Consider the following 13664-nt stretch of genomic DNA (forward strand, 5'->3'; position numbering starts at 1 on the left):
TAGGGTCTATTCTCAGCAGTAGACTGACCTTGAGAAAGGAGACCTACAGTTGTCTTTAGCCATGTATGTAAACAGTACTTATGGGGAAAGGCGGGGGTGGGGCGGGGAGGTGAGCATTAGCCCAAGTGAGAAATGTTTCGCGTTCTCACAAAATTGCTGGACTGTGGTGGGCAGGATTTTTTTTTTTTTTTAATCGGGTCTAGACTGAGTGAATCATCCTTCAAGAACATGCAGTTCCCTCTTTTACTTCTGTGCTTACAACCTGGGTACTAAAATGGTTTCCCATGACATTGCCACTATTAAGAAGGTGGATGGACACACATGCATCAGTAAGGAGAAAGAGCCAGCACTCGAGGTGTTCGCAGAGAAGGCAGGACTGCCAGCCATGGTCTCCCAGTGCGGTGTTACAACCGATTTCGTGGGCGAGAGATGCTTTCGTGTACCTGATCTAAATCTTTGTAGCCTGTTTCTCAGTTTCCTCTAAGAGTTGAGGAAGTACTTCCCATAATCCCCAACTTTCAGTAACAGGTAGGCCTCTATGCATGAATAGGTCTACCCATGAGATTCTACTTGTGGGAAGAGGCTTAGGTGTCCCTAGTATCTCTGATTGAATGAGGAGAGAAGGAAATGTGTTCCTAGTGTCCAGAGTTAAAATTTATCATGTGTTTTGCCAAAGAATTAATGTTACATCTGATGATGAGGGGTAGTCATTATGAAACATTTGTCTAGCTCACACTGTGTGCCAGTTACTGTGATAGGTTCCGAGGAGACCATTGGTGGGCAGTGCCCTTTTATTGAATTTATGGCCTAATGTAGTATAGTTGAACCGATATTGTACAGGACCTCACCTTTTGAACAACACAGCTAAGACCCAGAAAGGAAATAAAAAAGACTGAGGAGGTGAAATCTTACCAAGTTGACACACTTAAGCCCATACATTTGACACGAGAAGAAACCCACAGACTCTGAGAGCCCGCTTGACTTTGGACGCAGTTGTTTTTTTTTTAATTTTTTTTTTCAACGTTTATTTATTTTTGGGACAGACAGAGACAGCATGAACGGGGGAGGGGCAGAGAGAGAGGGAGACACAGAATCGGAAACAGGCTCCAGGCTCTGAGCCATCAGCCCAGAGCCTGATGCGGGGCTCGAACTCCCGGACTGCGAGATCGTGACCTGGCTGAAGTCCGATGCTTAACCGACTGCGCCACCCAGGCGCCCCTGGACGCAGTTTTAACAAGCTTGATTACCTGACTTTCCAGCCCATAGTAGCCAAGAAGCAGCAAATTAGAAAGAGGAGGATGATTACAGGGGATTACTGAGGAAAGTAGAATGCAAACTTATAGGCTAAAAATTAATTATAAAAAGACACCAAAACAAAGCACAACAGCCTGGATACCTTGAATATAAGACATTGTTTCTTTTTTTTTTTCTTAAGGCATTGTTTCTGTGTATGTTCTATATAAGCCCTGTTTTTTGGGACCTTAATGATAATTATGTAGAGAAAGGTAAAATGGGAAACACAGGGTTAGCAAATTAAACTGAATTCTTTGCGCTGGTACTTTTCAACATCTTTAATAAGGCCGGAACTCATTTTTCTTGGAGCATTTCTCCAGAACAGTGTTCCGCAGCACGTACTTGGGGGAATGTTGGTGTAAAGAAACCTATCAGAGTACCAGGGTGTCAAGCAGTATTGGTGTTTAGACGGGTGATGCCAAGTCATCATAAGAGATAAATTATGTTCAGCACACAGTGTTTAATGAGGCAGAGAAGAAAGATACATATTTTAATTTTGTCTATCAAAATGGTGAAACATTTTGGAATTTTTTTTTTTTAATTTTTTTTTTCAACGTTTATTTATTTTTGGGACAGAGAGAGACAGAGCATGAACGGGGGAGGGGCAGAGAGAGAGGGAGACACAGAATCGGAAACAGGCTCCAGGCTCCGAGCTATCAGCCCAGAGCCTGACGCGGGGCTTGAACTCACGGACCGCGAGATCGTGACCTGGCTGAAGTCGGACGCTTAACCGACTGCGCCACCCAGGCACCCCTTAAGTTTATTTATGTTTTTATTTTGAGAGAAAGAGAAAGCATGAGTCAGTGAGGGGCAGAGAGAGAGAGAGAGAGAGGGAGAGAGGGAGAGAGGGAAAGAGAGAGAATCCCAAGCAGGCTCTGCACTGTCAGCACGGAGCCCACTCAGGGCCCAAACCCCTGAACCACAGATCATGTCCTGAGCTGAAGTTGGACGCTTAACTGACTGAGCCACCCAGGTGCCCCAACATTTTAGAATCTTGAGGAGTCTGGAAAAGTCATTTATAGCTCTCATTTAATCTTTATTGGTGTTAGATACATGAGGCATTACTATATTTGAAATGTATCTCGGGCCACTATGTGGTAAAAAGGCTTTTCCTCCTTGAGTCCCTGACTCCCATTTATAACATTGCTTCCCTGAACCAATATGTTCTAAGTTCCCAGCAGCCTATGTAGAAATGGAATTTTAGAATATCACACATTAGCAGTTGGATATTTTAATGAAACAAGCAGCCTGGCTACTGTTAAGTGTGTTTAAAGAAAGTTCTAAAAAAGAAACTAATGAGTCTTTAATGAGTATTATCCATCCAGTGTGTTCCCTAATTGTATATGCAGTATAATTTTTATGAAGTTGTAATCAGTATATACATAGAATGCTATGACCTGCTTTTCTCAGTTACTGGTATTTTGTGTAAATATTTTTCATATTTACATATGTGTCTTTCATTTATAGCTATACGAGATTTGATTATGTCAATAGAATGTAGTTAACTTAGTAACAGTAGCAGCAAGCTGTGTCCCCATGAACAGGTCTGTATATCTATGAACTATGTTCTTTATTTTTGAGAATAGAAATGTTTTCTCCATTTATTCTGCATATTGACTTTTATACACAATTTCATGAGATAATGCCAGCTGTCATTCACATTCTTTAATTTTGTTCTTTTCCTTCATTTAAAGTACTGTTGCCTGATTTATGTACAGTGCATACTACTGAGGGTGTTGCTTTTGTAATAGTTAATGATTTCCAGCTTTGTCTGATTTGGATTATGACTCTTCTAACCCTTTCATTTTTATATTTTGCATTCATTTTAATAAAAAAAGGGCACCAAGCAACACGATAATTAAATAAACACATATACAAATACTGCTGTATTCATTAAGATAGTAATAATGCCCGGGGCCCCTGGGTGGCTCAGTCAGTTGACCATCTGACTTTGGCTCAGGTCATGATCTCATGGTTTGTGAGTTTGAGCCATGTATCTGTCTCTGTGCTGACAGTGTGGAGCCTGCCTGGGATTTTCTCTCTCCCCCTCTCTCGGGCCTTCCCCCCCACCATGTGTGCCTCTCTGTCTCTAAAAATAAATAAATAAATTGAAAACAAGAAAAATACTTATGTGGTCCTTGATTTATGGCCATTTAGTGGGTGATTCTAGGAGTCTTCCTCACAGGGAACTAAGCTGCTTGCTTCCCTCCCATTGAACTCTCCACAGATTTGCCTTCACCTCAACTTAAATGTGGTTTGCCTTCACCCATTTCTGCAAAGTTTGGTTAAAATTATGGTGGGGTAAAAACAAAAAACAAAAAACCTTTTTCTCTCTGTGACATGTGAGACCTAATCATGTTTATTTTCTACAGCATTTTTCTGTTCGTAGCTGTGTGTTTGCACTCTGACTGGGAACACTGGGATCACTTTCATCATGCCAACAGTGGTGGTAATGGATGTATCCCTTTCCATGACCCGACCCGTGTCTATTGAGGGGTCTGAAGAATATCAACGCAAGCACCTAGCCGCCCATGGTTTGACGATGCTGTTTGAGCACATGGCCACAAATTATAAGCTCGAGTTTACAGCCCTGGTGGTTTTTTCATCACTCTGGGAGCTGATGGTTCCCTTCACAAGAGATTACAACACACTTCAGGTACAAAAAGGAATAAGTGTTTGCAATACAAGGCTCAAATTTTTAGGGAGGAAAACAGTGTTACCATATTGCGCTGAATATTTAGAATTTGGGATTATTTAATGTTAAGTTTATAGATAAAATATCTGTAAAACAAAGATTCATAAACTGTAAGCCTTATGCCTTTGGTAGAGCTATGAGTTCGAGCTGTGAGTTGTTACTTTATTTTCTTCTCTCGGTTTTCTGGAATTTTTCTGTGGAAAGGAGAGCATGTGAAGATGTAGTGCCCCATTTTCTAAAATTCAAGGTCTTTAGGTGCAATACTTGATTATTTTCTATTTTCCTATAAACCAAGTAGTTGAAAAATGGCCCTTCTTATAAAAACCTTTATTCTAGAGTAATTCAAAATTATATTTCCTCTCCAATAAATAGCTTTGATTTACAGATGGCAAGAAAGTATAATTTTTAAACCTTAATTGTTAGGTGTCAGTTCAAAAGATGTCTGTGAAATGCCAGAAAATTTACTTTCTGACAACATCTCTAAATCATATTTCCAGCAGTACCTTCCATAGTGCCTTGCTTATAGTCAATAAGTGTTGAATTAAAACAGTTTAGGGGCACTTGGGTTGCTCTGTTCGTTAAGCATCTGACTCTTGATTTTGGCTCAGGTCATGATCTCAGGGTTGTGAGATTGAGCCCTATGTTGGGCTATGCACTGGGCTTGGAGCTTTCTTGGGATTCTCTCTGTCTCCTACTGCTCATGTGCATGCGTGCGTGTGCTCTCTCTCTCTCTCTCTCTCTCTCTCTCTCAAAATCAATCAATAAAAGAAAAGAAAATAGTTAATAATTGCTGGGTAGGTTAGAAATCCAGGGTCGGTGTAATTTGATTTTTTTTTTTAATATAAGTAATAACATTTTGTTAAATCATTGCTTTTATTATCTCACTTTCTTAATGTTACCTAAAAGCTTTTTAAAAATTGCACTGGATTTTTTTTTTTTTTAAGTTTATTTATTTTTGAGATAGAGAGGGAGCGAGCATGAGCTCAGCACGGAGCTCAACACAGGGCTCGACCTGGGGCTTGATTCCACAACCACAACATCATGACCTGGGCCACCATCAAAGGTCAGACGCTTAACTCATTGAGCCACCCCAGCACCCCTGCACTGGATTTATTATAAATGAGTAGTAAACTAAGAGTTTTCGGATGTTCAGTAGTTCTGAAATTTAGAGAATTACTATCTAAGTTGTTCATAGTAGTGATTAAGACCAGGAGCCCTAGAGTCCAATTAAGTGGGTTTAAATCTAAACTCTGCCACTTCTAGGCATGTGACCTAGGAAAGTTACCTCATCAATCTGTACCTCAGTTTCCTCATTTTAAAAATAGGTTAATAATCTGTACCTTACAGTGTTGTGATAATTAAATGCATGTAAAGTGCCTAGGTTGATGTTTAGGATATAGTTACTACTCAATTTTTGTCATTTTTTCGGTGTGTTTAAAAGTTCTTCATTTTAGTTACTTTCTTCAGGGTTCCCTTACAAAGCTATGAACTTGGTGGATTGTTCACTCATACTTGATAAGAGAATAGAATAAGGGGAAGCTGTTTTTTTTGTTTTTTTTTTTTTAATTTTTTTTTTCAACGTTTTATTTATTTTGGGGACAGAGAGAGACAGAGCATGAACGGGGGAGGGTCAGAGAGAGAGGGAGACACAGAATCATGGAAACAGGCTCCAGGCTCCCAGCCATCAGCCCAGAGCCTGATGCGGGGCTCGAACTCACGGACCGCGAGATCGTGACCTGGCTGAAGTCGGACGCTTAACCGACTGCGCCACCCAGGCGCCCCGAGGGGAAGCTGTTTTAATTGTCCTTTGTGGTTGAGGAAGCCTGTCTTACCATTTTTCTTTGAGAAACTATGCTTTTGGGCTCTCAGAAACACAATGGCCCCTGTGTAACATTCATGATTTGAATGGTTTATGTTGTTTTCTAATAACAGATTAAGACAGTAAAGAATAATGAGCAATTTTATCTTTTATTCAATTAGGAAGCACTAAGTAATATGGATGATTATGATAAAACCTGCTTGGAATCTGCATTAGTTGGTGTTTGCAATATTGTTCAGCAAGAATGGGGTGGTGCAATTCCTTGCCAGGTAATGATCAATTCTTTTTCATTGCCCTAAGTTAAAACCATTAACCACTGAGGTGCTTCGATTTTCTTTAGGCTCTGACACAGCATGCATTGTAATTTCTATAAACTACATTATACACGATTGGTATCTTTTTAAAAGAAGGCACTAAGTCAACACTACCATGCTCAGAAAACAGCAAAATTATGCCTTGAGGAAAGCATTCTCCTAGTAAATTGGCTTATTGCAAACCAATATTGTTTGTATAAAACACGAAGTGCTCACAGTTGAATTTTAGAACACTTCCTAGAAGGGGTAATTATAATTTTGAATGATACAATTATAAACATCAGTACATTATACTCTGTCTTCATTATCTCACTGTAGCATTTATTTAGCAAACTTAACCATCTCAACTGAGTTGTCTAAAAATGGGGGGAGTATGAATGTCATATATCTGTTGCCCTTTACTTAGAGTCCACAGCAGAGTCCACATTAGCATCAAATCAGAACAGAGTATTAAGATGGAAAGAGAATTGGAAGTTTGCTATAAATATTAGGTACAGACATACCTCAGAGATACTGTGGGTTCGGTCCAGACTACCAGAATAAAGCTAATATTGCAGTAAAGTGAGTCACATGAAGTTTTTGCTTTCCCAGTATGTATAAAATTGTTTATACTATACTGTAGTCTATTTAGTGTATAATAGCATTATGTCTAAAAAAAAGTACATATCTTATTTTAAAAATACTTTATTGCTAAAATGATGTCAACTGAAAGTTGTAATCACTGACACAGATCACCATAACAAAGATAGCAAGAATGAAAAAGTTTAAAATATTGCAAGAAGTACCAAAATGTGGCACAGAGACACGAAGTGAGCAAATACTATTAGAAAAATGGCACCGATAAACTTGCTTAGTGCAGGGTTGCCACAGACCTTCGATTTGTAAAAACTGTAATATCTGTGAAGCACAAAACAAAAACACAAAACAAAACCAAAAATACAATGACGAATATGCTTGTGCTTTGAGAAGTGGTACCATATTTTAAAGGAGAAAACAAAAAATCACTAACAGAAAAATTATAGTAATCTACAACAGGAGTCAGCAAGCTTTTTCTTTTCTCTTTTTTTTTTAACTTTATTTATTTAAGAGAGCGCATGCACACACATGAGCAAGCATGAGCTGGGGAGAGGCAGAGAGAGAGGGAGAGAGAGAATCCCAAGCAGGCTTTGCAGGGCTGTCTCACAAACCATGAGATCATGACCTGAGCTGAAATCAAGAGTTGGACACTTAACCAACTGAGCCACCCAGGCACCCCAACAAGCTTTTTCTATATTTTAGATGTTGCAGATGTCTGTGACGACAACTCATTTCCACTGTCATGGCATGAAAGCAACCATAGATAAAAAGTAAATAAATGAAAAGCCTGTGTTGCAATAAAATTTTATTTACGAAAGCAGGCAGTGTGCCATAGCATATGATTTTTTATTATATGGTCAAACATGGATTCTTTAGTAGTGTCAATGGCATAACTGGTATTTATTTTTTAAGATTGTGGTTGCCTGGGGGTGAGGGATGGGTTAGGGGATTGACTTAAATGAAGCACAAGGGAGAATGGAAAGTGACAGGACAGAACTAGCCTTTATCTTGATTGTAGAAGTCGTTGCTCACTAAAGGCAGTTGTTGGAATTCCTAGAACTGTATACTAAGAAGGGTGAGTTTTATTGCATGTGAAGTCTGTCTCATGAACCCAACTTTTTTTTTGGTTTTTGGTTTTTGGTTTTTTTCTTAGTGTCAAACCACCCTGTTTTACAGAGTATGAACTCATGAGTTAATGAACACCCTGAGCTGCTACTAAAGGTTAAATCACTTTAGCAAATGCCATAAATGCCTTTAGATCAGTTTATTTTCAGAAATAAACATATTTGGCACCTTCATAAACATTTATTTGGTAAATCTGTGCATACAGAATTTCTAATGTCCTAACAATATACTGAATAAATGAAATTTTGTTGTCAGTATCTTCTGAACTAGAAGCTAGCTGGTAGCACAGTTTCCTTTGCTACTTCAGTCATTTTGGAGAAGAAATTCAGAAAATATGTAACAAGCAAGATCTTGTGTACCATGCAGACTTCTGCCTTTTAATATTTTTTCTTCCTTTGCAAAAAGAAGAATCTGAATTTGAGATGTACTGTACCCTGAGGTCATGGGGCTAGGCCTGGATCCACTTAGATTTGTTTGATGAGTTTTGGAGTGAATCAGGTCCAAAACAGTGTGTTAGGTGTGGAGGTTATTAGTGATTGTTTTTATAATCCGTTGCTATCATATAGATTTGTTTTAACATGGAGTTTTATTAACCAAGGTTTTAGACAGCTGGACCATGTCTTCATTATCTCAGTGAAGTCTGTCTCATTTTGATATTACCTGAAATATTTCCACTATCACAAAGCATCTGAAAAAAGTAGGGGCAGAAGTAAATCATTATATAGCATTTGTTCATAGAAGAGGACATTGCCTTGTAATAAACTATCTTCCCAAAAGATGACATCCCTCCAGGAGACTGCCATTGAGCATTCTTGGGCTTTAGAAACAAGGGCCAATCTTGGTACTTCAATGGTTGCAGTCACCTAATACTGCTTTAATGGCTGTTTTATCAAGTACAAGTCTAGAATAGGAAAAGCCAAAACAATCCTCCTCTGGAATGCTTGGAAAGTCTACCACCCTGTAGGGTCTCTGAAGCAATGAGGAAAATGATTTGTAACCACTGTCTATTGTTGGTATAGTTCGAAGGCTTTTTCAAATTGCAGGTTGATTAAGAATGTATTTTAAAGGTCTTATACATGTCTGGTTAAATGGCTTTTATGAATACATTTTTAAAACAGTTGTCATTTAAAAAAAATATTTTTAACGTTTATTTATTTTTTGAGAGAGAGAGAGAGAGAGAGAGAGAGACAGAATCTGAAGTAGGCTTCAAGCTCTGAGCTGTCAGCACAGAGGTCAACACAGGGCTTGAACCCACGAACCACGAGATCGTGATATGAGCTGAAGTTGGATACTTAACCGACTGAGCCACCCAGGCACCCCTGAAACACTGGTCTTTTTAATTGACCAGGTAGAGTTTAACATCTCTGAAAATAGTGTCAAGGTTCAGATTTCCTAGGTCCACGTAAAATAGATCCTCATGTCATTCTTGATGTCCAGTGCCATAGGGGCCCACCCCTTAGCTAAGAGATCGAGTTCTAGTTTTAATACAATTAAGTAAGAATTGATTATATGATTTTAAGCATTCATAGGTAGGTACTAGTTTTTATGTTTAATTATATAAAATACAGTAAAATGCATAGATCTTAAGCACACAGTTCCCTGAGTTTTGACAGATGCATACACCTATGTAACCACTATTCCAGTAAAGATCTAGAACATTTCCGTTATCCAACAAAGTTTCCTCAACCCCGTTTCTAGTCATTATCCCCCTATACCCGAAGTCTCCTGTTTGATTTATCTTAGCTTTGTTGCATCTGTACTAGAACTTCATATAAATAGAGTCCTACATTGTGTCATCTTTCACTTGACAAAATGTTTTTGAGATTTATTTACCTTCTTGCTTATCTCCCTGAAGAGATGGGCTTTTCAGTGTAGGTGCAATTAGGGAGAAATGAAAACATTGCTAAATGAGACTGCTTTAAATAAATATGTTATTTCATGTACAAACCTCCTCTCACACTTTGCAAACAGGTTGTTCTGGTGACAGATGGCTGTCTTGGCATTGGTAGAGGGTCACTGCGGCATTCCCTAGCTACTCACAGTCAACGAAGCGAGAGCAACAGGTTTCCACTACCTTTTCCTTTCCCATCTAAGTTATACATCATGTGCATGGCAAATTTGGAGGAGGTAATACCAAGTTCTTTTTAGTTCGGTTAGATACATCTTAGGATTTTATTTTTTAGTATATTCCATTAATAGTAATATTGTGTATACTATAGCATTGAACTCCATTGGTTTCAGCTGAGGCTGGTCACTAAATTATATTTGAAAAGACTCTAGGTCTGTAATGCTCTTTGGAGGTTTAGAGGTTGCCCATCTCGGGAAACATAGCTGGACTTGTTGTTTGTCCTACTTCCCACAGAGACTCTTCAGATGCCTAAAAGTCAAAATGTTCGTTTTGGTGTTAAGACATTTCTCTCGTTTAGGAATTCTTATGTCCATTCCACCAGAAATGTTGACAGAAGTGTGCTTGAACTTTTTCAGTAAAGTAACACTACTGATACATGTTTTATTAAACTCTACTTCCTGCTTTTCTCATTTCTTTGGGAAAGTTAGTTAACCTTTCTTCACCTCAGTTTTTCTGTCTGTAGAATGTAGATAATGATGGTTCTCACCAAAAGATGTTAGAAACGCCTTGGAGGAAAGAGACTGTAAATACCAACTGTGGTCACTTCTGAGAATCTTTGTAAAACTTTCTGAATGAAATAGCTCTACTGGTATCATTTTATATAACATTCCTCTTAGTAACCTTGAATCAAAATTGTTATAGTTATTTTTCTCTCACATTGTTAAAAAAATCATTTCTATTACTTATTGGCTGTGTTATTGTGATGGGTTTGACCTTGGTGTGCTGATAATAATCTGTCATTGTGTGCCACTTTACAAGGGTCATCTGTTTTGCCTTGTAGCTTCAGAGTACTGATTCTTTGGATTGCCTTGAACGTCTCATAGATTTAAACAATGGTGAAGGGCAGATTTTTACTATTGATGGCCCCCTGTGCTTGAAAAATGTACAGTCTATGTTTGGGTGAGTATATCCTTTGAGCTTTTTTTGCCTTCTTACAATCTGTTGTTATAATTTGATATTCCACTATAAGATCTGTTTCATTATTTCTAATTGTTATTTTATTTTTCCCGAGTTGCACAATTGTCAGGTAAAAATTAATGGTAGTAGTGATTTTTTAAAGTTCATTCCCTTTTAAATTAGGCATGACTGAATCAGTGATGTCTATAGATATTGACCTCCTTACAACGACTCAGCAGTTTCAAAAGATTAATTTGCTTTTGGGCTATTCAGGATTGAAATTTGCTCACCAAAAGTGTCAGACTTTGTTCTATTTCACAAATGGTCAGATCATAGTTTTGGAATCAACTTGAAGGGAAAATAAACTTAGCATCTTGAAAAAATTACATGAAAAAATATGTATCATATTACTCTTCTAATAACAATTAATCCTCATATTCTAGAAAACTAATAGATCTAGCATATACGCCTTTCCATGCTGTTCTCAAGTGCGGCCATCTAACCGCTGATGTGCAAGTCTTCCCCAGACCAGAGCCTTTTGTTGTAGATGAGGAAATCGATCCCATTCCTAAAGTCATCAACACAGGTAATGTGTTTTTTAACTTCCTTCTTAGTTCTTCTGTCATCCTTACTTTCTTGTAACTTCTGACTTCTACTCTTCTCTATCCAAGAGGATTGAAAAGAAATGTAAGTTCTCATACCAGGGTGCTGTTGTCATCACCAGTATGTATATTTTGGGTGGGAGGAAGCATTGCCTAAGGGGTGGCAGGCTGGTAATCTTTCATGGTGAGGTCATGAATTAATCTCCAATCCTAGATAACTATAGCCCACAAATTAAATAGAGTTAGAAATCATGACCAGATTTACTAGTGATGATATCCTTGAAGTAATTCTTAAGAGATACTAAGATTGATTAGCATCATAATTAAGATCATCTGTGAAGAGCTAGCTTCTAAACTTGGCTGTGTGGTTCTTCCTGTGTGATCTGGACAAATCACTTCCTCTAATTCTGATTGCCTAGGTGCGTGGAAATCTTTAGATGAATCATGGTCTCTCTGAGGTCTCTGCTCTGATATACTGTACCCCTTTAGCCCTGGTGCTTATATTATGACTAAAAGGAAGAGATGTGCTACTGCTTTTACCTGGTTCGTGCTGATAGTGCTGTGCTTAGCTGAGATTGGCAAAGTGAGTCAAACCTAACAAGAGTGGAGAGGAGAGTTGTCTCCTGTTGGTAGGTGTACCCCTCGAGGTGGTAGGTGCACGTTATATCATCATTGTCCCTTCAGTGCCTAGCACAGTATCTGATGCTTATAGGTGTCTACTAGATAATTGCTCAGTCAACAAATGATTAAAATTAAGTGCACAGTAAATGTTCATTTCACTCATGGGTGTATAGATTTGAAGGAGTCTTGAGAGTGAAGGGCTGTGCAGAGGCTTTTTATTTTTTGTGTCTTTAAGCTCCTGGCTGTCTGGAAGTAGGGCATCCCTCTCTCTCACTGTGGCTCCTACACTGTGTTAAGCTGTGTCAAGTGTTTTGTTGCCTTCAGACCTTCTAGATTCTACTCCCTCCCGTCTCTTTTGATAAGTACCTTTGAATTGATCTTTTCTTTTCCATATAAACTTTTGGTCCAAGATCTTTGTCCATAGCTTATTCTTGTTCTAAGCCACTTTAAAATGCAGGCCTTGTGCTACTCAAATGAAAAATATGTAACTGCTTTATGCTGATTCATTTGTTAGTAAGCTGAAGAAGGTAATGACAACAACTCTCCAGAGAAGCAGATTTCCTGGTGTGTTTGAAGTACAACGTACTCACTGTGACTCTGATTTTTTTAAAAATCGTTTTGAGAATATGAGTATGTCTGTGCCTAGAAGAAAGACTTGAAAAGCAATTCAATAAAATATTAAGAGAGGTTTCCTTTGACGGTGAAGAACGACTGACTTTTCTTCTTTACAATTTTTAGTGTTTTTCCAAGTTTTTCTACTATTTATATAATCAGAAAATAAAGTTTAAAAAAAAAAGTACTTTGGGATAAAACTTTCATTTTTTACCTATTAGGTTTTCAACAAATACCCATGGTCTTTAATACAGCTTCTATAAAGCAATCATTGTCATGGTTATACTGCTACCTTGGGTTTATAGATAATATATTTCTTTCTCACAGAAATGTTTTTAATGATAGCTTTACTGTCCCAGGATGGCAGTTCCTCCTGCGACGGTGGCTTGGTGGACGTGCTACACTGCGATGCCCCCTGCTGACCAGAGCATCCCTGACTAAACAGGGATTCAACCTTGAAGCTTTCATCTTGGCTGGGGACCTAGCCTCATAAAAATAAAGTCTAGCTGATTTGTCTTATAACTTAAATCATTAAATGAAAGGCAGGTAGTATTATTTCTTCAGCTATTTAAAATGCAAATTCTGAATCATCCAGAGAAACTTCTAATAACATTCCTAGTCAGCGCATCTGAATTCCTCACCTAAGTACTGTATTTGTGACATCCAGTACGTAGAAAATAATGTACTTCCCTATGGCATGAATTAATTGTGTTGATTCCATTTTTTTTCAGATTTGGAAATAGTGGGATTTATTGATATAGCTGATATTTCTAGTCCCCCAGTTCTGTCCAGACATCTGGTCCTACCAATAGCACTTAACAAAGGTGAGTTCTTTTCCTATTCTGGTTATAAAGATGAAGCACCTTATGATCTGAAGAATTGGGGGAAAGGAATAGTTATTGGATCGGGTTTTTTTTTTAATTTTTTAATGTTTATGTATTTGTTTTGAGAGAGAGAGAGAGAGAGAGAGAAAGCGCATGAT

General features: G+C 38.2%; 1 protein-coding gene across 2 annotated transcripts in view; it reads left to right on the forward strand.

Annotated features, from left to right (window-relative positions):
* Positions 1-13664, forward strand: part of INTS14 (integrator complex subunit 14) — a 33080-nt gene that overhangs the window by 705 nt on the left and 18711 nt on the right. For both annotated transcript variants that reach the window (XM_043555135.1, XM_043555134.1), the window contains exons 2-7: positions 3666-3949; positions 5969-6076; positions 9794-9949; positions 10732-10850; positions 11291-11433; positions 13414-13506. In XM_043555135.1, the coding sequence (XP_043411070.1) occupies positions 3728-3949; positions 5969-6076; positions 9794-9949; positions 10732-10850; positions 11291-11433; positions 13414-13506 (841 nt within the window). In that variant the 5' untranslated portion in view covers positions 3666-3727. The remainder of the gene's footprint in view (positions 1-3665; positions 3950-5968; positions 6077-9793; positions 9950-10731; positions 10851-11290; positions 11434-13413; positions 13507-13664) is intronic.

This window comes from Prionailurus bengalensis, chromosome B3 (genome assembly GCF_016509475.1).
Source record: "Prionailurus bengalensis isolate Pbe53 chromosome B3, Fcat_Pben_1.1_paternal_pri, whole genome shotgun sequence".
NCBI classification, from domain to species: domain Eukaryota; kingdom Metazoa; phylum Chordata; class Mammalia; order Carnivora; family Felidae; genus Prionailurus; species Prionailurus bengalensis.